Source organism: Lasioglossum baleicum, chromosome 4 (genome assembly GCF_051020765.1).
Source record: "Lasioglossum baleicum chromosome 4, iyLasBale1, whole genome shotgun sequence".
Lineage (NCBI taxonomy): Eukaryota > Metazoa > Arthropoda > Insecta > Hymenoptera > Halictidae > Lasioglossum > Lasioglossum baleicum.
In genome coordinates, this window is record NC_134932.1 from 19,493,288 (window position 1) to 19,521,106 (window position 27,819).

At 42.0% G+C, this 27,819-nt stretch overlaps 2 protein-coding genes across 23 annotated transcripts in view; both read right to left on the bottom strand.

Annotated features, from left to right (window-relative positions):
• LOC143208036 (disks large 1 tumor suppressor protein-like) overlaps window positions 1-27,819 on the bottom strand; it is a 397,450-nt gene that overhangs the window by 35,832 nt on the left and 333,799 nt on the right. The window lies entirely within an intron of this gene.
• LOC143208058 (uncharacterized) lies at window positions 497-27,339 on the bottom strand. Of its 2 annotated transcripts, none has more exons than XM_076422118.1 (2): window positions 10,929-27,339; window positions 497-1,449 (listed from the first exon to the last, which is right to left on the bottom strand). In XM_076422118.1, the coding sequence occupies exons 1-2, from the start codon at window positions 11,314-11,316 to the stop codon at window positions 1,397-1,399; spliced, it is 441 nt and encodes a 146-aa protein (XP_076278233.1). In that variant the 5' UTR covers window positions 11,317-27,339; the 3' UTR covers window positions 497-1,396. The 2 variants fall into 2 exon arrangements, with proteins under 2 accessions (XP_076278233.1, XP_076278232.1); XM_076422117.1 differs by having other exon boundaries at window positions 497-1,509.

The window sequence follows — 27,819 nt, forward strand, 5'->3', positions numbered from 1 at the left end:
GGTTCCAATACCTATTCAACTAGTTTCTACTGATTACTAATACAACAACAACGTCGCCACAGAATGAAGATTGTGCCCTAATAGGAAACAACAACTACTACCACATAAAAGAGCGTAATTCACAAGCAAATCCTCTCGCGCAAAGCCACTACCGGTGACCCGGAATGCATCTTGCAATTCCACCTGGTTGCGAACAAAAAATCGCTACAAAGGTGGGTTACCACAACAACCATCAAGTGGATAAGAAACCAGGAAGTAATTACACGGAATAAAAATACGATCTGTCGTACAGAAAGTGGTTCGCTGAAATCGGTTCCAGTTGCAGATGCGATGTTTTCCTTCGACAAGAAAATAAGAACCTAATCTCGCTGGGCTCTCGAGGTAGCCAGCTCGACGTACCTTCTGTAGAGCTTGTCCCTGAGGATTCTGCGCCCCAAGGTGGCGAAAGGACGCAGCGGGAAAATCTGTTGCCTGTTCCTCGTCATGGTTGCTCTCTCACTCTCTCTCTCTCTCTTTGGCGTTCACGTATCCAAAAGGCACTGTTCACGTCGGTTTTCACCCATCTCGTTCCACTTCTCCGAACTTCAAGCTTCCCGGGCGCTGATCATCGGGACTGGGAACGTCCGTTGGAACAATCGCCGCGTCGAGGAAACCAATTACAGTCGGCAGCTTTCTATCGGCCATTCGTTCAATTTTTCAAACGGTAAATCTCGCGCGCGTCAACCGGCGAGGCTGACTAATCGTCGAACGCGCGCGCGGCCCGGTTTAATTGATCGATTTATGCTGTTTCATTAAATCCTCCTTAACCGTCTAGCCCCATTGAATTTCCCGGCTCGCCTCCTACGGGTCGCTTCTCTCTCTCTCTCTCTTTCTCTCCCGTGTTTTCAGCGTCTCTGTTTTCTCGTTCCAAGATCTACCTCTCTCTCGATCGTTCGCGATCTCCGGCCGCGTGTTCGGCGCTCTTTTCCGCCGGCGAACTGGTTCGTCCGGAATGGGTATTTTTAGTTAGGCGACCGTTCCGAGCCTGTTTATGGGGTCAACACCACGTGAAACACGCGCGCCCGACTGTTCAACAGACTTCGAAAGGGGAAAATATTTGATGGAACACGCCGAACGGACGTTCGAGCCGAGACACCCGCTACCGGAAGCCAGTCTTCACGGCCAAATGGCCCGATAATCACTCGATGATCCTCCTCGCTGCGTGGCACCGAATTACACTACACTCTTCTGCTGCTGCTGCTGCCGCCAACCGAACTTGTTTCTTTCACTTGGATTTTACACTTCAGTTTGCGCCGGGGTGTTAATCGCTAGTCTATGAGAATTCGAGGTGCGAATCTCCTTTTCACTGTTCCTTTGACGAGCGACGATCTGGCAACTGCGTGGTTTAGCCCGTGGGCTAGCGGATTAAGTCATTTCGTGTTATATATATGTCCGGGGTTTTTACAAATTCTGCAAAAGATTCAGATTTATGGAGTTTGGTGTTCTTGGTTTGCTGGAGAATATCCTGCACTTTGGGGACGTTCAAAAATGGATAAAATCATTTTTTCGATCAGTGTTCACCTCAAATGCTACAGAATTAAGAATAAAGAAGTTCTAATGCAACTGGTTAAGAGAATGTTTAACAATCGTGTTTGTTTAAACGAGTCTCGTAGAGCAAATGCTGAAAGGATTCGCGTATGTAGATGACGAGAGGGAACGTATTTCATCGCGAGCCGGCAAATATCGAGCAGATCGACCACCGGCGTTTAAATAAAAGATACGCATAATCGTTGTAAATTTTTCAGTGCTCGGGGGGAGGAAAAGGGAAACAATTTAAACGCGTCGATCACGGCCGCCTGAACTGTGCAAACAGAATGCAAAAGCGGGGGGAGGAATCCGAATTGCAAAGCGACTAAGGCGATACTTCCGGCGTCGCGTCGGGGAAAAACGAGCAATGTAACCGAGCGAACAAATTGAAAAAGTAAATGCGTCGCTCTCGTAAATTCGTCGGAAGTTCTGCGGCTGTATGTCCTCCGCCGTTCGGGGAAATTAGCTGCATCGGCGGATCGGTCGGGCTAAAAACGCGGCGCAAAAATGCAAGGAAAAAATAAACAAAAAAACCAGCCCCAAATATAAACAATCCGCGGACCGCATCCCGGAATTAATCAACGGTCCCCACAGCGGCGGCTCGATTTCACTTGGGATTCCCAGTTTCGGCTCGGCGTTGCTCAAAGTGTCGCCGATTCGACAAAAATCCCAACTTTCTCGACAGATCGACGGACAACGATCGTCAAGCGGAATGATTAAGTAATTTCGAAAACGTTAACGAGCTGTTCGAATCAATCATCTCCGCCTGCTTGGAAGAATCCTCGACAGTTCGATCAATCAATCTGGCGAGGATGAAACGGAAAAATCTTTCGAATCGATTAAGATATTCGCGGGAATGCGTCTGCAAGACGTTCTCTTTGAAACGATTACACGCGCCGTTGCTCGCGACTATTCGCTTGTTAGCGAAACTTTCAGCATACCTAAGAATGTACTCGAACTTTTGGACCTTGACAGCGGGCCAAAAATATTTTTGCGCAAAATAAAAATTTTATATGAATTGCAATGAACAGAAGCCAAATAGAAATTTCTGTCTTTCTATAATAATTTTCATAAGCTCGGAGTAATACATTCATTTCCCATTTTTATTTATCATAAAATCCGCTGTCTCATAGAAATTCTACCTGGTCGATGATTTAATATAAATAATTAACTCGCGAACATTTTATATTGCAGAATATATGCAATATATCAGAATGCTGTAATGCATATTATACATGCATAAAGAGTATATTAAAAATTACGCTCCCTACACAGAAGGATGTCGCGTAAAAAAGTTTATGGAAGGTAATAAAAATACCAGCACAAACGTTAATGAAACGAGTTCAACGAACGCCGATATTTTGTAAATCAATATAATCGGAGCAGAGGACGTGCATATTAAAGTGTTCCTCTAAAATGAAAATCGAACACCAATTTTTTGACCAGCTAGCCATCACTTTGAAGTCAATTTAACTATACCGTGCGAAACACAGTTCCTGTCCCTGACAACTTCATGTTTCATATAATTCAGAATAACGTTGAGCGTCTAAGAAAATTCTCGATCAACCTCTTTCCAATTTTGTATAATCAATTTTCGAGCCACTCGAAATCCACGGAAACATCACGGACGTAGAACAGTTTCACACGAATCCAATGAACAGAGGTAATATCCTCGAGTCGTTTAACGAATCGCCGAAGCCAATTAAGAGGTGCACAGATTCCCAGGACCGAATGGGTGCAAGAAAGACTCGAGCTGTGATCGCTTTCACAAATTATCACATCACACCGGCCGCCGCTTTCCTGCGGTTTCGTAACGCGCGGTCTCTCTCGTAGATTTCTTCTGTCGGCAGGACAACGTCGCGTCGGGAAAACTCGATCGGAAACGCGTATCGTTGAAGGACCTTGGCGCGTCTGGTCCGCTCATTCTCCGAATGACAGATACCATCGGCTTTCCTCTCTTTCTGCCCCTACCCCGTGTGTCAAGCGCCACGAGAGAGGAGATGAGTCGTACGCGATTCGTTCCCTTCGTTCCTTCTACTCGAACGACTTTCCTATGCGTCACCGGTACACAGTCGTAACCGATCTCCACCCACGTTAACCGGTCCCAGAACGCCTAGCGTTCCGAACTCTGACCAATGACTCTTTGTTACAATGTTGTCGACAGCCCCGGACATTCTTGCCAGTCGCAGTAGATGCATTTTCTGACGACAACAGTAACGTTAAAGAGTAGGGATACAAGAGGCGACACTTACAAGGGAAGAACCCCAGTGTCCGATTTCGATTTTGATCATTTTTTGTGAGACGATGGTATATGGATCCCTAATGATGTCTGCAAAATATTAGGTGTAGCTACACAATAGTTTAAAAGATATAAACAATTAAACTTTCATAACTTGTTGATATACCATGATTTACCAGGTTGCGGGAAAGTTTAATTGTTTATATCTTGAAAACTATTGAGTAACTACGCCTAATATTTTGCAGACATCGTTAGGGATCCATATACCATCATCTCACAAAAGATTATCCAAATCGAAGTCGGACACTTGGGGTCCTTCCCTTGTTACAAAGAAAACGACTTTTTAGAGAGAGACAACAGACAACTCGTACAACCAATTTGAAGGTCCATGATAAACTAATGGTGTGCAAGAATGATAGTACATATGATACGTCTGTGACGTTAAAATTAGAAATATATGTGTACACGAATATATCCATATTATTTATAATAATATAATATTTATTTGTAACTTATTTGTAATAAATATTTTTGTAACGTAACCGTAATGGGTATTCTTAAAATATATTTTTTACAGTTTTTATTATATTTCTGTTTCTTTAAACGTTCAATCTTGTAAAATGAACGTAAATACTTCGGAAAGCAATATTGATAAATGATACATTCTAAATTAAAATAGATTGTTAGACATTGACACGAAATAAGAATACTAAATCTAGTGACAGTCAAAGGTGTCGCCCGGAGTGTCGCCTCTTGTTGTATCCCTACTCTTTGGTAACGTCCTGATGTGAAAGACTGTGCGAAACCGATGTGAGCGATATTTTGTGAAAAATGAATGTTCGCTACCCATTGAGGGGCCAGCTAACTCAATTGCCAACGATAAACTTTAGGCAAAGTTTGAACAGCTTAAATTACCTTTGCTGAAGAACGTCTCTGTGACACGGAAACAAAGTTGACGGTAGCGCGTCAGGTGCGATGGGAAGACTTGCGATTTATTTAACAGAGCTTGGAAACTGCGTAACGAAGGAGAAACTAATGCTATAAATTTGTAACCGAGTTGCCGGGTTGTGTGTCGGTTGATCCCTCTGCCCACGTTAACCGCTTGGGCGTACGCCTTGTGGATAACCTTCGTCGCGGTCGTTAATACAGGAAAATTGCACGGAGGAGTCGCGAGTTTCTGCAATGTTTCTTACCCGTCCCTGTGAAACACCGGTGTGCAGCTTGTTTTCAGCTGGGGTCGCGCGACATAAACGTTTTTCATTTAATTTTAGAGCGAGGCGCTCTCACCTGTCCTCAACGATTACCGAGGGAATTAATATTAATGGCGAGTCGAGTGGCTGCTTAACTTTACGGCGGATAGTCGCACTAGGATGCTGGACTTGCCCCGGAGACAATAGCCAATGAAACGAAACAACAGTAAAATATAAATATTTACAGTAGGCTCCCGTGTAACACTACCGCAAAAACTGTACACATGTATTTTGAAATGATGTAATTAAAATGATCGTATAATTGCTGTCACAGACAGTACTCGTACACAGTCTGTTTAAACAATATTTTTGCGCGTTATACGGGAGTATACAAATATCGATACATATTGGTATTACAGGGTGTCTCAGCTGGAGGAGGCCACCTAAATATCACCTTTATTTTTAATGTCACAAACACATTCATGGTATAATTTAAATGGTATCGAAGGAGGAATATCATATAAGAACAATTTCTTTTGTCCGGTTATTTTTTCATAGCTTTTTCAAGGTCATCGTTATTTTTTTTATCGGGAAAACTTTATTTTTTATTCCATCTTTTACAGCGGCTGAAAAAATACCTTTGAATATGCTCGAGTCATTAACAAGATGGAATAAAAAAAAAACAATTTCCCGGTAAAAAATAACGATTTTTCAAGTACCTGCGAAAATCTGACAAAAAAATATTTTCAACAAAAGTTGATCAGTTTTCGATTGGCTATACATTGCAATAAAAAAAGAGTTCGAAATTTTTTTTAGTATTGTCGAGGCCGCCTTTTCATTTTTTAAAATGGTATTTTTGACTGAACAGTATTATAGCCCGTATCAGGACGAATTCAACGACCTAGTGTAGCATGACCTTCGGATGGCCTTGAAGTACCATTTATAAAAATGAAGGTGGCCTTGGCAATAATTAAAAAGGAAATTTCGGAACTTTTTTTATTGCAATGTATAGCCAATCGAAAACTGATCGACTTTTGTTTAAAATATTTTTTTGTCAGATTATCTCGCAAGAGCAGTTAATTGAAAAATCGTGAAAAGTGTTACGTGGGACACCTTGTATATGTATATAGCAGTGAATGATCTCGAATATTATATCGTTTAACCCTCGTGCGCCCTCACTTTGGTACTTGTAAAAAATGGAACTGCGAATTTGATGAATTTTTTACAAGAAGGTCGCCATAACATGTGCATTAGTATAAACTACGTCGTAGTTGCGCTCATTCTGACGAAATTACGTTAATTTCACTTGTTTTAAAGTCAATTTTAGTTGATTGAAGAAACTGTACGAAACTTTGAATATTATCGTCAATCAAGCGAAGTTGGAGTTCCTCCGAATAGATACAGTGGACAGTAAAAATGAGAAAAAAGTTGAAACTTTTCTAAGTTTTTTTTTTTATCTGGTGGAATCATTATCGTGCTATGTGAACAAGAAGTAGAAGCAAATTAAGACGCCATTTACGGATCAATGGTGGGACGGATAAGTATTACACCAGTTGGTGTAATCGTCCGGGTCAAGGAGAAACGAAACCATCCCGTAATAAATGCAAAGAAGAAGACGAAACACCGAATTCTTGAGTAATTAGGCAGATTAACATAGAGCTCCTTGGAAGCCTTACTCATCAACGTGATGAAACACAAGTAGGTTATCTCCAGACAGCGGATCTTTATGCTAAATAAAAATTGTCTGCACCAATTACGAGAACGTGGTCATTTTCTCTTAACAATTATAATAAATTGAAGATAACAGTGTTGGTTAATGCTTCTGGCAATTTTCACTGTTTCATGTTTCAACTACCCATATTTGTTGTAAATGCGGAAAGACTTTGTACAACTGATTTGTCGAGAAATTGTTTAGTATACTTTAATCAAGTATACATTACCGTAAAAATCGAATGAGATTTCAATAAATTCAATTCTGACCAAATGCATAAAATCCGCAGTCTAATCTTCAAGAAATAAGCTGTGACTGGATTCGCCGCTCTTAACACTCTAAAAGCAAATTTCGTAGATGAACATCTGACACGCGGAAAATAAGCTTGATCGTCCTAACTCGTTACGCGGGAATGCCGCGCTAATTTGAAATGCAAATGAGGACAGGGGCGAGCCGTCATTTTCCTTGACAAAGACATTATCCGTTCCGAATCGCGGCGGTTCCGGCAAGTTAGCGGCTCGTCCCGTGTGAAACATCTCTCGTGCAGGATGAGACGCGAAAGTTTTGTACGGCGCGGCGTTCCCGCGGAGAGTGAAAGTAATTCGCGAGCGTAACAGAACAGAAAGAAACGGCCACGGTCGAAGGCCCGTGAATAATTTACAGGACGATCTCTAGCAGCCGCGTAATAATAATTGATAACGCGTGGTTCGCACGCGTCACGGAGAGCGGCGCGGCGCGCAAGTCATTGCGAATTTCACGGAGCGTATAATCGCGAATCCGCTCGTCTCTCGCGGCCACGGCCGTCGCGAATCGCGAGCTAACGAGACCATTAGACGCACAAAACCGAGGAAGAGAGCTGGCTGCTCGTAATTTGACGGAGAAACCTGGAAAGAGTAGAAATCTGTCAAGATCTCGTTCACTGAATCACGGCTCCGGTCCACTTGCTACACTAGACGCGCGCAACTCCAACTTCGTCGCTTGAAGTCCGTCGCGAAGCTTGCCAGAAAATCGCTGTGATTTCATACGGAGAAATCACGTGATAGATGTCATAGAGCGAATAATGAGCGCACGCGGTCATCGGAATCGTCGGAAAACTGCTAAGAAAAATCTAGAACGTGGGTCCGCTCTGAGCCATTGTTGAATTTGACATTGGAACAGTAAAAATCTTAGGTAAAAATATTGCTACAGTGAATTCCAAACAGACACACTACATTTCCGATTTTCGACAAATTGTCAATGTTTAAGCTTTTATAATGTCGTAACAGAAAAATGTAGAACGTAAGGTATAACGTACAGCATTCACAAGCTTTGGAATGAGTACAAGTTTATTGATGTACGAAATTATAACAGTTTAAATATCGACAATTTCTCGAAAGTCAGAAATTCCGTGTAATAAAAATAGTGTTTGAAGTCATTGTACGCTTAGTAACGCTGCAGTAATATTATTTGTCACGCCGTGCCGAGAAGAAATATGGTTTCCGTACTGTAGTTAGAATAATTTGACGCTTTAGAGAGTAGAGGACGTGATTGATTGTTCGATTGATAAATGACTTGCTTCTGTATCTTCAAGTGATTATCGTTTTAGTAATTGCTGTCGGACAATTTTTATGGTGCGACGCTGCTGTTTGGACACACAAATGCTATTATCTTTCGAAGAAATTATTGTATCGTTTGTAAGTATTGCCAATATCGTTCAATAAAAAGGTTAGCGATGTTTGAGTACAACAAAAGAACGATGCGCACGATGCGACTATAGTTTGGAAAGAGTTGGATGTGTATTAATAGACGTCGTTTAAGTAGGATGTATACCCAGGAAGAGCCACGGAGTTGGAACGAGTCATAGTTCCTGGTTCGTGAAAGATACATGAATGTGCTAGAGCTAAGAATCGAATGATACAGTGTACCTGCTGTTCCATGAATTTCCTACTTTTTGCAGCGACGTGCCGCTAAAAGGAAACTCTATTGCTTTTCAATTTTTTATACATAAAGATATGGCACAGGATGTGGCGACCAAAGAACTTTCACTCTGCGAAATCGTTCAGTCTATTGTTACGAAGATTTCTAAACAAGATATCCAAAAACTGTAAAACAGAGTTTACAAATTCCAATAAATACGCGATATAAAAATAAATGTACGTATTTAAATTTCACTCTTTCCAGAGCATGATATTTCGTCGCCTAAAATCATCCCAATCAAAAATAGGTTGCGTGACGGATCAATTACTCTTTCCGCGCACGAAGATTCACAATTTCCAGTATTTTTCAGGGTCCTAATTCTCCTGAATCGCGTAATCATATTTTCCTAATAGCGGCGAAGATAAATACGAGGCACAACGCATTTAATATTCCAGCGAAGCCATAAATATTTCCAGCGCGAAAAAGAGCAGCGGGAAACACCATGTTGAATGGCAGCTTAAATGGCGTGCGTTGTGTCGCGTGCCGGACAAACTGAAATTTCTCGCGGACCGAAACAAAACCGAGAGGAATGGAGATGGATAGCGGTGCCCGAAATCTTTCGTTGCCGTTTCGGCGTGGCTCGCGCAACGAGCGCGGCACGTAATCGTCCCCGTTGATCTCGTTCGGAGCGGGTTTCGCGATCGCGAAAAATGCAACCACGCCGAAGGCTAGGCGAACCGAGCTTTGTTACGGTCGTAGAATGCGCTTGTTTTCTGGTATTTTTATGATCGACACACGCAACGCAACCTCTAGCGATCCGGAAAGTTTGCGACCGCGATTACATCATTCGCGAGATTCGGCGCGAAACGTTTCTGCGAGCGTGGCCTGGATTCGGATCGACGTGGTTCGCGTTGCGCGAGACATTGGCGACCAACGATACGTATCGACGCCGGCTAATTGGTCAATTAGAATCGGTTTCTACCTTTTTTTAACAAAATAATCTGGAGAACGTGACGAAATTCCGTTATGTCACAAGCATCTCGCAAGAAATCCACGTTTCCCGGAAGAACGAAAGTTATGAACGAAGGAGAGTCCTCGAGAATTTGTTTGCGAACGGAAAGCGAATTTTTCACGGTGCGCTCGAAGATCGTAAGCGAACTAACGCGGCCGGTGTTCTAATAAGCAACCGGTGTGTTCTAGGGCTTCTTAGAGCGCGGAAACCTTGCGGAAAGTTCTTGTTTGCGGTGAAGACCGACGCGAAAAAAAGCGACGCACTCGGCGAAAGGGAAATTGTTATCAGACGGAAACATTATTCAACGCTTTCATTACTCGCTCCGAGACGGTTCTACTTCCCGGCGGATCTACGTAGTTCGCGTTCAATTTACGACCGGGCAAATTCGCGTCGAACTATTTCGACGGCTTCTTCCCACGGTTACCCGACGCGAAATTAAATTTTAACTTTCCGCCGCGGCGACCACTGGAGAAGATTCAAATAACTCGCAATATTCTTACCGCGAACCGGAGCAGCAAAGGATCTCCTGTATTAGGGGATCCATAATATGTATTCTATAAGATGATGCCCGTAAGTATCCCCGCGGACCGGGTAGTCTTTAAATAATCCGTCCACGAATGGAAAAGAACTTTCGCGGAACGAATCAGGATTATGCGGGATTATTACATTCTAGCGCGTGCACGCCGACCTGTCCGACGAGACCTCCACGTCTCGCCACCATAATTCTCGTCCATGAAATTGTCTTCACACTTGACCAACCCAAACGGACACATTCTTGCTGATACAAGTTTTCGAGCAACAGCGAAACTACCGGACCCATCATGCTGTCGGCTTTTAATGGACTCAGGTCCGTATTATCATTAGTAGCCCGTGGATCTTCATGTAAAATGAAATTGTGCGCATTAATTACAAGAAACAGGAGACAAACAGAAATTTGAAATCCACAGACTTATTATTATACTATCCTTTCAGCATTTCTACACAATTCGTTTAAACAAATGCTTCTCGTCACGATAAAGAATTCTTGACGCGTTCACTGAAGTAAAAACAAATCATTAAGAAATTCCTAAAGTATCGAAGTTATTATTTTTCACGGAAGTCTCTCAGGGCTTCGAAACGAATATAATTAATTCATACTAACACTGTATCTAACCAAAAATTCCCTGTCTCGCTTCATTTCTCAATTTTCAAAAAAGTATTCACAAGTTTGTACAACATTTCTTTCTACTTTCTATTGTTAGCACTGCCGGCACTGTTCAACGAAAAGCCCTGTCAGTTAATAAATTGTGGGTACGATCGATCTCGGTAACTAACCGCTAAAATTCGCATGACGCCACGATGGTGTCAGCGGTCGTTCCAGCGCTACTATCCGGTGAACGGTTGCAGGATACACTATCATATCGCCACTGAGAAACACTGACACAGGAGGAATTTTGTGCGAGCAACAACACGGGGCTTGACTATAGCACACGCGAAGGAAAACCGAACGCGCACCGCTCGATTCTGTTTCCACGGCGAGACTGCGTGTGCAAGCAGCCGACAAATAGCCTTCGTCTTGTTCCATCGCACTTTCTACCTTCGAGGCGATCGAACGCTCGCGTTGCCGGGACTCTCGCTCGTCATCGGCAAGGTAACAAGTCGAAAACCCGCTAAAGAGATCTCCATTGTCCGTGCACAATGGACGCACGCGGTGTTGATACATACCCGCCGCGGAAAAAAACCAAATTTTTGTCAATTTTTATATACCGCACGCGAACGAACCCGCACAGAACGCCGGCGATCGGCAACACAATAGAGATCGGAATGAATAATAATACATTGTTCCCCGCGCCAGCCAAATACAAAAAGAACTCGCTTGTTCGCTCGATGGAGATTTGTTACTGTTTTTTGGCACTGATAATATGTACAAGTTCGTTTCGACTAATAAAACTTTATTTCCGCGAAAATGCTCGAAACGAAAGGTTATTGAGTGTTCGTTCGAATCCATTCACGCAATACGGAATGAGCAATGTTCGTCCAATGTTAACAGAGGATGTGTTTTGCGATACACCTCGACTACGATAAATAATTTATTTTCTGACAGGAACGATTTCATTGACCCAGAAAACCGACGCAGGCGTGCTGATAGGAGTCCGTTGAGGTTCGCGGAAGAAAATCGAAAATATTGGAACGACCGGAAGCCACCGGATCGTCGAAGAATACCGTAGACACAAACGGGACGTAACAGGCATAGAAATACCGTACGCGTACGTGTGTCGGGAAAGTGCGGTCGCAATTGCAGCTGACGCCTCGAGTGGGCATCGAACAATTCCCACTGTTTCCATCAGCGCGGTGCGCGGCTCGGCTCGCCGGAGCCCGTTACAAGAAATTACACGGTCCTTCGAGCACTTTTCCAGCCACGCCGGCGATCGTATGATTTGCATTCGAAGAGCTACCTTCCACGTCTCGTGACTGAATTCATTAACGATTTTTCCACCACCGATCGGCCGGTAACGCATTCCACGGCTCGCCCGTTGAACTATGATCGTCGAAAAACTCCTTAAACGGTGCGTAACAACTGGAATCGCGATAGCAAATTAGCTGTTGCATAAACGATTTACGAATTGTGTTGAATTCCATTTTAATTGAAATGTTCGATGAACGATTCTTGGTTTCTTTCGCTGTTATCCGCCCAGCAAGGTGTGGTTCGTCGACCGGTGAAAAATCGAAGGAGAGAAAAAACATTTCTTCCCGTTGCCCATAATAGGGATTGTTTCGCGATGAAACGCCGCGCGCCGGTGACGCGTACGCTTCGTATTTTCCGAGCGGCCGCTGGAATAAGTTAATTACCGGCGGGGAAAAAGTGTGGAGCGTCGGAAAACACAACCGGGTGAACCGACCGGGCGCGGTAACGATTTTATATAGACGGCTCCTCGCTCTTTCTGTTCCGATACGTAACCCCCGGCAAAAAGTTAATCTAATTTCGAGCAAATTGCGATCGACCGACGCGCGGAAGAAGTGCCTTGATTAAACCCGACGAGTGCCGCGCTCTCTGTAAAGTGACTTATGGGCTCCCGTTTCACTTAAAAAAAATTTACAGACCCTGGATTTAGTGGGAGAAGGAGGACAGAGAGGGGAGAAGAGAGGGCGAAGGGATCGAGGAAAAGTTCCAGTGTTCCGAGTAATTGGGATCTGCAAAAACCACGTTGAATAAACCGTGAGGGTCGAGATCGCGGATTCATGCGCTCCTCCCCGCGGAGACGTAATCAGCAGTGAGTTATTATTTAAACGAGGTCGCTATTAAACGCGAAACATCCCGCAGTCACGCCTCGTAATAAACTCTCGAAGACATCTCGCGGGGTAGAAGATCATTTACTTAGAGAGCACGTCGGATCATAGTCTCACTCCATGACCGATTACAGCCGACCGTAAAACGCCATTTTGAGATTCTCGGAGCAGTAGATCTGCCAATTGTTTACCAGATAGAACCGTTTTAAGGCTGCCGGATCGTTTCGAGAGTTCATCATTTACGAAATTTCTCCGAATTATGCTGAATCACCACTTATATCGAAGAAGAAAAATGAAATATTACTAACGGTATTAAGTGAGTAGAAATTTTGTTTCTGTATATGTGTATCACGAAGAAGAAAAATATCCATAGTAAATTACGAGTAGACTGCGGATTTTTATGCAAAATAAAACCTTTCTACCTGAATAGCAACAAACTGGGCTGAGATAAAAATATCATTTCGTTTTTAAAATGTCTAATAGGTTGAACATGATATAACACTAGCATTAAATTTGTCTAATGTTTTTGCTGTTTTAGATTACACTTACTCATTTTTGTCATAAATGCATAAAATCCGCAGTTTAATTACGAGTGTTGCTAATTGACTATAAATTGTACATTAGGTGCATTTTATATGTTGGTTCGTATATATATATTCGATTGCTATCCCGTAATTAAGACGAAGTTATGCATTAATTATTAGCAGACCGCAGATTTGATGAAGTTTTGATAAAAATGAATAATTGAAATAGAAAATCATAAAAATATAAAGACGTCTGTTCTTCGTAATGGAGTTGAAAGATTCTAATTCACATAAATATCCGCAGTCTAGTTATTGATCTCTAATTAAATGGAATAATATTAGAAAGGCCACTAAAATCTCAAATAAATTCCATCCGAGTGTAAGAACACGTTAACCATTCTACACACCTTCATGTCTGAAATAACCAGGTGTACAAAATCCAATAATTTATACAGTGACTCACAGTCTGGACACTGTGAATAAGACAATACGGTTTTTAACATTGGACCGAATGATTCGAACGTTTTTTAAAGGATTTACTTGTAAGGATTACTTCACTAGCTGACACAAAACAAAATCGTTTAAAAATTGCAATTGGTTGGAATCACGGAGAAAATTAAGGTTGCTCTTTACAACTTTTTTATCTGGGCCTATATTGGAAGTTTAAAAACTGCGTTTGTGTCAGTTATATAATTTTAAAAATTTTATTAAAATTATATTTGAAGTGGAAAAAAGTGGAAGGCGTCGAAAGATGCAGGAATATTTAGATTCGACGATCGTGAAAGAGTGATTTCCAACATGTTCAACCATTTGAAGCACGCCACAAAGTCATAAAAAGCAACTTTTGATTCCTCCGCAAATCCAACCAATCGGAAAGGTTATTCTCTTTGACATTTTTTGTCAAAGATTGCATTTCTGTATGCCACAAACATTTTCTGCAGGCACACAAGACAAAGTGTAGAATATTCCCAATCCACCAAGTTTCCTCCGAATGTGAAAGAAGAATTTTCCGGTGGACAAACCGTTTTAGCGTCGCCGGGCAAGTAAATTAATAATTGATTCACAGGTCGACGAAATTGCAGATATCAACAAGAGAAACGAGCCGTCTAGGTTCTCATAAACACACTGCACCGGAAACTGGTGCATACTGCACACACCACCGTTTATTCACAACGCGCGATGCAACGCACTCGCGATAAACTCCGGGTTCAAACAAACGATCTGAACGAGTTTCGCCAGGACGCTTTATGAAGCGCGGCTACAAAGTTTCGGCCGAGTGTTACCGACGAGCCAGCCGCCACTAACGTGCACGGCCATTCGAAAGATGCACAGGGGTTCTGGCCGGGGGTTTCACCCTTCGTGCAGAGTCGAGGGGGGAGAATATTCGTTTCACCATTGTGAACCTTCCACCCTCGGTGTATGTGTGCGCCGGCAGCCCTATGACTGACCCGACCTTTTCACGAGCCGCCGTTACCCGCCAGAAAATCTGCTAGCTCCAATGGCATCGAGTTGCTCTAATGCGCCGCTGACGCTGAACATTGCGATCCCGGCGAACGATCTAAGGTACGTGTTCATCTGACAATGAGAGTAAAACTATCGCGAGTTACTCTCGAGAGTCAAATTCGTCAGTGTACACTCGGGGAAAGGGAACAGTAAGCTGAAACTTGCAAATGGATACGTTCAATTTTTCCTTCGAACGCCATTTGTATAGTTGAGAGTCTTCTACATACAAGTTAGTTTCCTCTGCCATTATACATGTGGGTGAGTCACCTAACGTTTGCCACCTCAAATATCTTTGTTATTTTTAAAGATACGTCAAATGTGTCTGAAGGACAACGTTGAATGGTTCAGTGGGGCTCGCATGATATCAAAAATATTTTTGTTTTTATGTGATTTTTTTAGAGACATCAAGGTCACCTTCATTTTTTTAAATGGAAGCACCCTTTTTTAAAGACCTACAATAATAGTCCCTTTCAATAGGAATTCAGTGACTATAATTACTAGACTGCGGATCTTTATGCAAAATAAAAATTTTCTTTGTTAATTACAAGACACTGAAACCATATAAAACATTCTTTCTATTTTTAACAATTTTAATAAACTGCAAATAACATATGGACGTTCTTAAATTGTTTTAATATTTTTACTGTTTTAAATTACATCCATCCATTTTTGCCATAAATGCATAAAATCCGCAGTCTAATAATTACCCATGCACGTATAAACTTTCTAAGTAGCTCCTAGTCCATATAACAGACACAAAACATTATTATTTTGCATTAACCACTAAAAATTCGCAGTCTACTCGTTAATCACTCACTAATTTTCGAATCCCCTTATTTGTAGACTTCATACTTAGGCTTTAAAAGCAACAAAGATATTTCAGGTGGCAACGTTAGGTGACTCAGCCTGTATATTTATAAATAAATCGAACAACAATGAGCGGGAAAGTATGGCCTGACGCAGAAGTCGGAAAATCCTCAATTTAAAAATATTTATATATCCACACGGATTTTTCAATTTTTATTAAAAAATTATATATTATTAAATGTATAGAAATTAGACTCATTACAAGTTAGATCCGACCGCCCTTTTTGGAATATTTCTTTCTTCTTATTAACAGTGCAACAATTGCTGCGAACTTTGGCGCATCCATTCAGTTCACGAATATTCTTATAACTATCGAAATTCGTCCGAGAACTACACGCATGAAATTCAAATGACCACATACTTGAGAGGACTGTCCGAGAGTTAACTCTCGTGTCAATCTCCGAGAGCAAAAATCTCTGAAGTAGTCTCAAATGGACACGCAAATTGAGAGTACTCTCGAGAGCAACTATCGGCAGAAACTCTCAGATGGACACGTACCTTAACCTGCAACTGGCTGATACAAACGTTATTTTTCGTCTTTCCGGCTCATGCTCGTACATTGTACGGCGAGTACAACATACAACAATAGAACGGCCTAATACGGTTTCTTTCGCGGAAACAAGACTGCCGACAGAGCCACGAACGGAAGCATCGATCATTCGGATCGTTACGATCGTACGTACGCGTAATACCGTCGCCATTCAAATGCTAAATACACGTAGCACGGCGTGCCGTTAACCTTTGCGTCACGTATAAAACGCCACGAAGTCATAACGGTTACGGGGACTTCTTCCACCTTGTAGAAGCGGAATGAATTTCGCGTCAAGGAGCCACCGAGGGGTGTTCCGTCGTGCTTGCCCTTTTCTAAGTGTCTCTTTTTTTCGTTCCACGCCGAGGAAACAGGAACCGCCTATCTCGTTCTGCCAGCTGCTTTCGTCACTGGTTCGGAAAATCGATCCAGCGCAGCGCGGCCTACGGGACCGACATTTTTAATAAGCGAGTCAGACGCGACCTTCGGCCCTTCAGTAACAGCTGAACCGGTAATTACCGGTTCGAGTGTTTTCCGTTCTCTATACATCTAAAGTGGAAATCTGTAAACCCTCGTTGGACACGGTACTCGTTATTTTTTTTGTTTGCTACGTGTTTAAGTTAGCTAGAAAGAGTATTTATTCAACCAATGGCAACCTGCTTGAAGTTTGATGGTATTTGAAAATAATAAAGAACGATTGTGGAAAAGATATTTCGAAGAGAAAAAGTTTTGCCATTTTATATTTAAATCTGTCGATCTGTAGACAATACACCGTTCCCAGGCTTTCTAAGCGATTGCAACGATCCAATCGATAATTTTCAATACGAATGTAAAGTTTCCCGTTCACAAAGCAACCGTAATGTTCGAAGTTCGATTACCATGTAACACCATACGTTACCGATAGCGAAACATCGGCGAGTAACGAGAAATTGATAGCGATCTTCTATCTCGGGTCAGATTTGTGTCCATACTGTAAATTGTAATTACAACATGCGCGTTGTTTATCGTGCTTTATTAGTATTTATTCATGCCAGGAATTATTATTGAAACGTTCCGAACGCACAAATCATCGGCCACTATAAAACGCGTTGTAACGAGGCTCGATTTCGTAATACATATCAACATTGCTGCGAATTTCGCGTGGGATGTTCGAGCGAAAGGGTACAATAGAGGAATCCTTTTGATGGTTCTGACCAACTTTCTCGTCGTAATGAGCTATTAATATCGAATTAATTCAATGGCAGCTTGTACCGTTGCAATTGTACATTCGGTGTACGCTGAATTTTGTATGAACTATCGCGCGAGAGCTGTTTGAATTGTTGTACACCGGCTTTGGAAAGCAGTGTGTGTGTAAAACGTTTATCGGCGATGTTTCATACATGCAAGAACATATATGTATCAACAATTCATCCTAGACTCTAATCTACCACTTACTGGCACGAGATAAATTACAAAATACAGAGAAATAGAAAATGATTTCCTCTTATAAGTTCCCTTACGAAGTACAAAATAAATATTGACGATATGTACCGCGTAACGTCACGCAGAAAATGAATTCGATTTTCTTTAAATAAAATACGAAGTTGATCTCGCACGTATGACACAGTTGGCGAACTGAAAAAAGGCCAAGTATTCAAAAACTAATGGCAGTAGCTACGAAAAGGGCGCACAGCAGAGCAGGCCACAGATTCCTCACCGAGTATGTATATCAACGGCAGTGATTTTAAAGTGGTAACAGAGTCTCCCGACTCCAGACCCATCACTCCGACAATAATCGCATTCCGAGCACGGCATACGCTAGAAACCGGCAGACCAAGTGTGCGGCAGCAGCCATCATTCAGCTTGAAAAACACCTCGCGCAGGCAGCAAACCCTCGAGGTTAGCAGCTGACTCGCGCGACATTCTCGCCGCGAGAGAAGCCGTCCCGAGGAAACTCGATATTCGTTGTTCGCGCATAACAGACCCGGCTGAAGAGAGGGGAAAAAGGGACTCGAATTCCCGTCCAATTAAACGGGTTGAAAATTATGTCGTGGAGGTCGCGGGACGGGCCTTGAGCTGGTCCCGTCTGGTTCGATTCTTGACCAGCCACGCTTACGCTCGAGCCGGGCGAGTCGTCCCTACTGCTCGATTCTTCTCAAAATCGGACCAAAATCAGTATCTACAAACTGTACAATCTTGTTAATCCGTCCAAAGTGGTTTCTCTTCTTTATTTCAGAATTTCGTACGTTGAGACTACTTTTTCAGGATTGCAAGGGTGCGGTATTCGCCTCCTATTTCTCGATAATACAAACACGGGATTTTTCAGTAGTCAAAAACGCTAGATAAAAGATCGATCTAGGGCGCGATCCCCCTCAAAAGTCCCATTTTTTCGTTTACGAGGCGTAATTTGCATTATTCGGCAGCATGTAGCTATGGAAATAATATGCTATGAATAATGTAAATTACGCACCCTTGCAATCCTGGAAAAAGGAGTCTACCGCCTTAACCGATGTAAACTATTATGTACATATAACCTTGCTATGTCTTCGCCACGAGTAGACATCGTAAATGAGATGATTAAAGAAAGACACTTAACGGTTACAAGTGGTAGACGCTGACAGAGGAAACTAGTGAAAAGATTTTAATTCAGAGTTTCTATTCGTTCCTGTCCGATTTTCGAGAAAAATCGACGACAGTGCGTCCTCTGTTCTCGACGAAGATATTCCACGGAACCAGTTGTACGGCTTTGTCCGCGGGCCTTCGGGTAACAATGTCTGGCATGCTACATAGGAGCAGTGCTCGGCCGCGCAAAGCGGACGCACGCGTGCGTAAGAGTACACGCAAGACTTACGTTTCGATCGCGGTCCCACCGGTTCCACGCCGGAGAAATGTCGCGGCGAATATTTGAACGTGGGAAACCGAACCACGCGGAGAACCATCGTGAAGAATACCGTGGAATCAATTCGAGAGATTCCTTCTCCCCTTGGAGCTCCCCTTGCGCTCTGTGAGATAGGATTGCGCGCGATATGCGTACAACCTTTTGTGCAACTATTTCCGAGTTTATACCCGGATCAAACGGATCAAGCCTTTGCTATATTTACAAACAGATCAACAAGTCTGAATAGGAAAAATATTAGATTTAAAGTGGTCGACGTCAGCGTCGTACCATGAACTAGTAACAAGTGACAAGACCCCCATGACACCGCCGGGACGTCATCGGTCGAAATGGTGTTAATTGAATATGTACTACAAGTACGACAACACAGGTTGATCACACTGTTCATATGTTTTGTGGCGAATAGTGCCATTTTTATAATATTAGGTGTGCAAATAAGTTCCTTCCCCCTTTTTTTCTACAATCATAACTTCTGACTGAATTCGAATTATGTACTTCCCTATTTTGGTGCTATCTGAAAGACCGTTCTTTTAGCTTTGAGAAGAGTCGTGATGAGCGCTCTAAGAGTTTGCAGTCCCATGCAACAATTTCAAGCAATATGGCGCACGAGAAGCATCATTTGCGTCATTGCTTACTCTTTGCATTTCAGCTTAGGAAATCAGCTGTTGAAGCTACTGAAATGGTTTGTGCGGCACTGGGAGAGAACGCTGTATCTTACAGAACATGTTAAAGTGGTACCAAAGATTTAAAGCCGGAAATTTTAATTTGGAAGACGACGATCGTTCAGGTGCACCGAGAAAGTTTGATGACATGATGTTAGAGGAATTGTTCAACGAAACTCCGACCCAGACGCAAGAAGAATTGGCAGAAAGATTGGGAGTCACCAGACAAGATTTTATTACATCTTATTACATAAAATATGTACATAAAATGTAATAAAATCTTGAATTTGGAAAAAAGGGGGAAAGAACTTATTTGCACACCTAATATACTGGGCTGTTCGAATTTAGAATATTTTTGAACAAGCATATGGTATGGTTAAATTTTGTCGGGTACGATATATCATGGAATAATATATTTTATAATCAAATAAAATATCAGAGCCCAGAGAGTTATAGATTAGATTAGATTAGATTCCACAGAGGCTGGATGAAAGATTAAAATTTCGCGAAACCCTCCCCTAGTTGGTTTCCAGGGCGTTCCCTTTGTCGTCGGCTGAGATCCAACCCTGTCGTCGCGAATTTTCGATCGACGAAACTCCCTAAAACGCTTTTAAATGCGGCGTCGCCTGGCACAGCCTCAAGCGCGGCCAATTTACAATTCAAATAGTCGATACATTGAAATTTCGAAATTTAGTTGGCTGAACTTATATGTGTATGGCTTGGGGCGAGGCTCGATTCATTCGCGCGGCTATGAGCCGCGATTTTCTGCGGTTAACTTCGCGATGTTCCTGTTACATTATTTTTAAGCCGCGGTGATTGTGACTAAGGGTACAGATATAGTGGAACGGTGAAGATCAAGGATAGCGACGAGGTGAACATCGCGGAAAAATCAAAACTATGTAATTAAATGCGACAGTATATGATGGAGCGGTGATGAGAGAACAGCGGTGCACATAAAAACAAAAATCAACGCACCACTCTCCTCTATGCTAGCTTATTTTTCCAGATCGGAAACATTTGAAAAATCGTGTTAACAATGCTTACAGTGCATACTATGGTACAGAAACCGCGAAAAAGTAGCCAAGCTTCAATTCTTCGTCAGAATTACATGAAATCTGGTAACGAAGCTGGAAGTTTCAAGGACGCATAAAAGTTACGGCTCTTATGGGAAATTTACAATTTTTGTAGATAGATTTAAACAAATTTGAAATAAATTACAAAAATGCTACTGTATTTTTGCTAGTACACTGATACACAAATAATTGTGCCAACAGCTTTTCAAAGCGATAAATGATACCTCGAGCACATCTCACATTGTTTGTATGTTGGTACAGCCTGGAATACCGAGGAAACACAATAATCGAGATTCCAGCAAGTTCTCGAGACCCCGCGTAATGAATATTAAATTCGACGAGAAATAATTGATTGCTCATTGCTAGCTCTAACGCATCCAAGCGACCATTTATTTCTCGGCAATCTAATATTACTTTGGAAGTTTAGTTTTCTTCGGTAGATAGATTCAAAGTTCGAAAGTGTTCGGATTCCGGCGCACGGAACGGCGAGGCATCCGAGTTTCCGATACTTCGAGAGCAGTCAATTTCCGTGAAACATCGAAATTAACTTCTACGAGTCGCGTGTGCGAAACCGCACGAGCCCGAATCGCGTGTCAATCTATACGCGGCAAGCATTTTCGCGCGTCGTTCGCGTCTTCGTTCCCGTTTCGAACCCTCGCGTTCTAGCTTTCGCTAGCTTCCGCGAGGGTGCAATTAACTGCACGGGTCGCCACTTACCACTCGAGCATTCGTGAGCTGAAGCCAGCTAGAACGAAACCGCTCGACTCTTATCGACGCCAACGACAAGGAAATTCTGTGCGGTACGACAACGCCGGGCTAACGACGAAATTACTGTTGCTCATTTCGTTTAAGCCTCTGTGGACCAATGCCGACATCAGTACAAAAATGATTATTCTCAAATAAAATTAACCAAATGTTATACGATGAACTCTTCAGTGCATAATCTCGTTTTGCAGAGAAAATGGATTTATTGGATTCGTGTAACTTTTTAAAAAGTGGAGCAACGGCTTGATTAAAAAAAAAACAAAGAAGTTGGAAGAATTAGTTTACTAGAAGATGCGAAAACTAATTTTAGAGGTGAAATATCAGAGGTTGTTTTCTACAATTTTTATACGTGGGCTTCTATTAAAAATTAAAAAAATGTAAAGATAGTGTGTAACTACCCAAGAGCGCGAGAAAATTTTCATAATTTAAATAGTTGCATCAGTTGTACGAGGTTGTGTGAAAAGAACTTGTTTCTGCATTTATTATGTAATGATTAAATTGGCAAGTGTAAAGCTGATTAAATGAAAAGGATTAAGAAAACAATGTGTTAAGGGAATTCGGGAAATTAATATATTCCGTTTAACAATTCACAGTTTTGAGGAAATATTTGATGTAGCACGGAGAGCGCAGCGTTAACGAAACCCGAGAAGCCGAGGAAGATTTCGGAAATGCATTCCGTGGGGGTACAAAAAGATGCCCGAGGGCATGTTAATCCTTTTTCAGTGGCCGCATAAATTTCAATCCGGTGGCGCGGAAATTACGCAGCGAGGATCGAAGGCATCTCCTCGTTGGGAAGTCATGAAGTTCCGGCCACCGCGAAAATTCGTCCGCCCGCATCAGAGACGGCATCGTCCACCCGGCTAGAGGAATTTAATTATTAGTTTCGCAGCTTAGCACCGCTGTTCGTAGCCCCCTTGATTCATGTTTATGTATGCATGTCTAACGCGATTTTCGACACGTATCGTCGGAAGTGTAGCCGCCGCGGTGCTCTCTCAGCCTCGGTCGCTCTCGCCGTTTCTCGTTTTCCTATGCGTTCTGCTGACTTCGTCGACACTGAGTTGCATTTGCCGATTCGATTCTCTCGAACAGGGAATATGAACCGCGCTTACAATTATCGTCCGAGTTTGATTAACGCGCTGATTGCCGACTATGGAGCGGATTCTTATGCACAATAAAAATTGAAGTCGATCGTAAAAAGTACAAATTGCATAAAAATCGATTTTCTTCGATTCACCGATGTTTTTAATTTACTATTATTGACTGGTATTATTCAACAAATTTATCCCTTTCGGTATACATAAGTATATTATTAAGAAATGGCTAAAACTTTTAGTGTTCCGTAGATCCATGTAGTTTTGTACTTGAATTATTCACTTCTGTCGAAAATATAAAATCCGCGATACGTTCGAGAAACGAAGAATTAGTTTATCTGCGGCATAAAAATTTAAATTCCTCTACCCTTATATTTCGCAAGCCGGAGTTGCTGGCTAGAATTCTCAAGTCCGCGATCTTCCTAGCGGCGGCGTAATAACGATAACGAAAGAACGGGTTTTTAGCACGAGAACGTTCTATCAGAGGAGGCTAATGGAATAAATGGAGAGTATCTCCTACAGGTGTTTGTTACGGAATCCGAAAACGATATTGCGGCGGTGAACGACTATTCAGAGAGGGTTGTGTTAACGTAACCGCGTCGGATCGTTACGCGGAGAAGGTACAGTTCCAGCCCTGTGCGAGAACGGTTACTTTTATTTCTGATTAGTTAGACGATTCTGCGGCAAGTTGGGCCGTGGCGCATAAACGGTGGTCGTAAATTAATTGACAATTTGGTAGGCTGCGGGTTTAATTACTCGGCCGCTTATGATCTCGCTAATAATGGAGATATTTGATAATTTTCCGGTCATTACTAGCCGTCGCATTATTATATCGACGGGAATCATTTCGGGCGTGATACTTAAAACGTGTCGAAGCCCCCGCTCGCAGTCGACTATAACAATTCCCGCAATGACACTAATTAGGTACGGGTGATCATTAATTTTATGTACAGTTGTTGAGTCGCGCAACACGCGGCGCTCGGCCCCCCGGCCCCACGGCTCCGGTTTCACCTCTGATTAACGGGTTATTCATTTCCCCAATTACCCCGGGCGCCGCGTTGTGTAGATACGTTCCGTCAGTTTTTCCCGCCGAATGGTTTCTGTACGATAAATTCGTCGTGTCGGTAACGATGGCCGCGATAACGGCAATTCGATTCGATTCGTCGCCATTTTCTCACGGTACAAGCGGCCTTTTACAAACGATTCGAGCACCACTCCGCTTTTCTTTGTACGCCAATCTGCCTTTGGGGAACGAATGCGACCCCTGAATGGAGATATTATACATACAACGAATTTATCTCCTGCCTGTTCCCTGTCAATTAACCGAGTACAGATCCGACGCGTCCGGTGACTCGACGACCTCCTTTCTGTTTCACGCGACAAAAAATTATATCAAAGACATAATTATATGTCCCTTGAAAGGAGCGGCAATCGACATCGTTTGTATTTGCTTCTGTCATAACAGCTCGAAAGACACGCGAGTGATATTTTGAAAAATTTATCCACGCCAGATAAGCACGTTCAAGATAGAAAATTTGGAATTTCATTTCATTCTTCCGCCTTCACTGCGGAGAATACCGTTCACCTTGTATGTATCACCGTTTTCACGGAACGTTGAAGCAGCACAACATGAATTTTTTGACGGTTGTTTCCCGAGAGCTCGCGACTTGAACAACTGAAGCTAATGACAATCCAGCGAGCGATTTTACGAGCGTGCAATGAGCAGATCGACCGTTGTTATGGCGCGAAGAACAGTTAAGAGAAGAGTTGCCGATATCCTGAAGGAGTGCTTAACGGTACGTCAAATCTCGACAGCTACGAAGATTTCGTTTACAACTTCGCGGAGTATTTCCTTCTCTGGCACTCCGAGTCGGCAGACGATCTTGCAAGAGGATGGGGGCACAGATTTTCATGGAAATCGGCATGTAAACTAATTGTAGAATCGGAAACTCATTCTTTTTTGTGTTTTTTTCGGATATGTTATAAAATGTTTGAGATTCTATGATTATTGTAATAGACACAAATAAAGAGCAGAGAGATTAAAAACTTACGAAAAAGTAGCATTTTAAAATCATCGTGTCCCGTAAAATACGATAAACTAATTGATGTACCGATTTGAGGCAAGATCATGCTGTTTTAGTTGGACCGTTTGCCGAGTGGAAAGGCGAGGAAGATGGAAGCACTATGATCAATCCACATTGCGGTCCATTGTCTGCCACTGTATTCAATTTACAGGTTTCCGCGCGGGCTCAGTTACGCCGGCTTATAAAATGTAATCAGTAGACTGCGGATTTTATGCATTTGCAGTGGACATATCAGAAAGATTTAAGGACATCAGCGTATTACTTTGAGTTTAATATGAAAACTAAGCTTAATAAAAAAATTTTTATTTGGCTCCTGTGTCTTGCAATCAATGCAAATAGTTTTTATTTTGCATAAAGATAAGCAGTCTAATAATCAGTAATTAACTCGATGAAATATGATACGGTGTGAAAGGTTTCGGTTCTTGCGCGAAAGCAGATCGAATCAGTATTACCGGGACGTTAATTCCAACGTCTCGATGAATGTTTGCCTTCTTGCCGGCAGAAACGCGTAAGCAGTTAAACTAGATCTGCCGCTAATGGCCAAGACGTCTAATTACAAGAAGGAAGCGAAGTGTCGTTAGAAATGCTCCCGGATAACCGCTATGATGTCATTTGCTACCTCGACTACCCAGGCGGCTGCCGAGATTGCTTTGAACCGGAATTCCAGTTCGCGTCCAATTTTTTTTTCTCGCTGATCAATCTTGATTATCAATCTCGATTACTTCGAAAAACAGCCGTCGGCTCGATTTCAACCGTTTAATCCTATCTGTCGGCGCGATGCTTCAACGAAATCGAGATGTAATTGCTCGATACGTTCATTATCGGCAGATTACGGATCACTGTGCAAAAATTTGTTCATTGCTATCGAGATGCATACAGTGGAGATACAAAAATTTCTTTCATCTGCTCGTAATCGTAACACGTTAATAATTTCAATTCACCTACGTTTCATTATAAGTATTTCTCGCAACATTCGTGGAAGGGAAGGTTATTTAAATTAAAACGGACCGCTGCTTTTATGAGCGAGAAATAATGCGAATTGTTTCGGTTAACCGCGTTAATAATTTCATGTAAAGGGATCTTTGAAGTTCGCTTATTGAACCTGCGGGCCATAATTATTTTATCAGTGCGTTTCAATCGTAATATTTATCGTCGGGACCGGAAAATTCGTCATAAGCGTATTTTAAAGCAGAAATGTCTGAGTTAATGATAATGTCTGTCAGTAATAGAAAATTGTCATGATTATTTTAGTTTTAACAACCAAGGTTTAACTTAGCAGCGGTGTGGATACGTGTCGAATAATTTTTATGGAACTCGCACTCCGACAAAGTATTTTCGAAACAGTATTTGGCAATATGCTCGCATGTTGCGGGGTTTAAAATTAAATTAATCAGTTGAAAAGAAGTTCTCGCCGTTTGGTAGGAACTTAAACGTTCGTGGGTTCGAGAAAAAGTTGTAGAATAACTGCAACGAGGGGATAAAAGTCGTCAGGGCAGGTCGAGGGATGGGTAAAAGCAAGAGATCCGAGACGAAATGGGCCGCGGAAAGAATATTGCTTGTTTTGTGGCTTCTACAGGTCCTGTCGTGCAAAGACCCTCCGAAAACGATCGTTTCCTTCCAACCACAAATCCCTACAGTGTCTTCTCGAGGGGATTCGAAAATACGTGCACAAACACGTGCATGCGTACATGGGGGCTCGGAATAGCCAGAGTTTCCACTTTCCGGCTTTCCCCTGACCGAAAATAATTTCTTCCCCTAGGAACGATTTTCTAACTCTTACACCGTTTAAACTATTCTGTTATACGACGCCGAACAGTTTCGTTTCAATTACGACCAGTGATCGAAAGAGTTATGGAACTTTTCGAAAGATTCTATTTAAAACAATTTTAAAAAAACGTATAGCAAGTTTCGATGAGGGAAAGAAGCTCTTGAAAGTAAAAGTTTTAGCTTGGATAGAACTTGCGAAATATAAAAATATCAATTTTTCCCTGACAGAATTAATTCTACTAGACATTCTTATGTTATATTGTTTGTTTTTGGATTTAACAGTCATCTAGTAAATTATGCAAATATATATCTGTTCCATGAGCAATGAGCATGCTTCTTAAAGAATTCTTAAATATCTTTTTCTATATTGTTTTAAATAAACCTTCTTTAAGCACACAACTGTTTCGATCCCTGATTGCTACGACTGTGCAAGCGAATGAGACGTCGAATAGCAATTGAATCACGAAAAATGAGCCTTTCTTTTCGAATGACTGATACAGATGAATTCTCGATTCTAACACAGAGATACATGAATACGAACAGGTAGACTGTAAATTTGTATGCATTTCGAAATTACAAGAAGTAAAATTTAGTTTGCCTCCAGTCGTGCTTAATTATAAGAATTGAATTTTCCATACAAATCCTCAGTCTACAGATAAGACTCACCAAACAGGACAGCTAGTCTAGGGTTTCTATGAGATGTTAACAAAGACGAGCGCTTACCTGTAACAAAAAGTAAACGAACAATTATAAATTTGATATATTAGACAGTACGAAATGCTAGAAGAATGAAAAATTATGGGAGGTATATAACAGCAGATTCGATTGAACGAAAAGGATAAGGGATCAGTGTATACGGAAGTGTTTAAATAAAATCGAAAGATGAAATCGCGGGAATTCACAAATTATTGTACAATTTTCGATGAAAACATTATTTAATCGGTGGAAAATCGTGCAGAACGTGAAGCGACCACTTTATTAATGCTTGTCGAGATGTGTTTTCTATAAGCGTAATGAACGCAGAAAGTCCATAGCCGAGCGAGGATCAATACTTCATCGCTCGCAATAATTTGTCGTACCGTTACAGGTATTCAATTCCTTTCAAACCGTTCTATCCGCCAATCGATTCCACTCTTCCCAATAAAACTCGACTTCCGATTCGCGGGCGATACGGTATCAGAACATCGCGTTATTTTTT

What these genes read in the sequence shown, in the direction of transcription:
- LOC143208058 (XM_076422117.1), bottom strand. Translation starts at nt 11,316, where the DNA reads ATGTATCAACACCGCGTGCGTCCATTGTGCACGGACAATGGAGATCTC. An exon ending in GCGTCATGCGAATTTTAGCG is followed by an intron (nt 1,510 to 10,928) that starts GTTAGTTACCGA and finishes ACGTCCCCAAAG; the next exon opens with TGCAGGATATTCTCCAGCAA.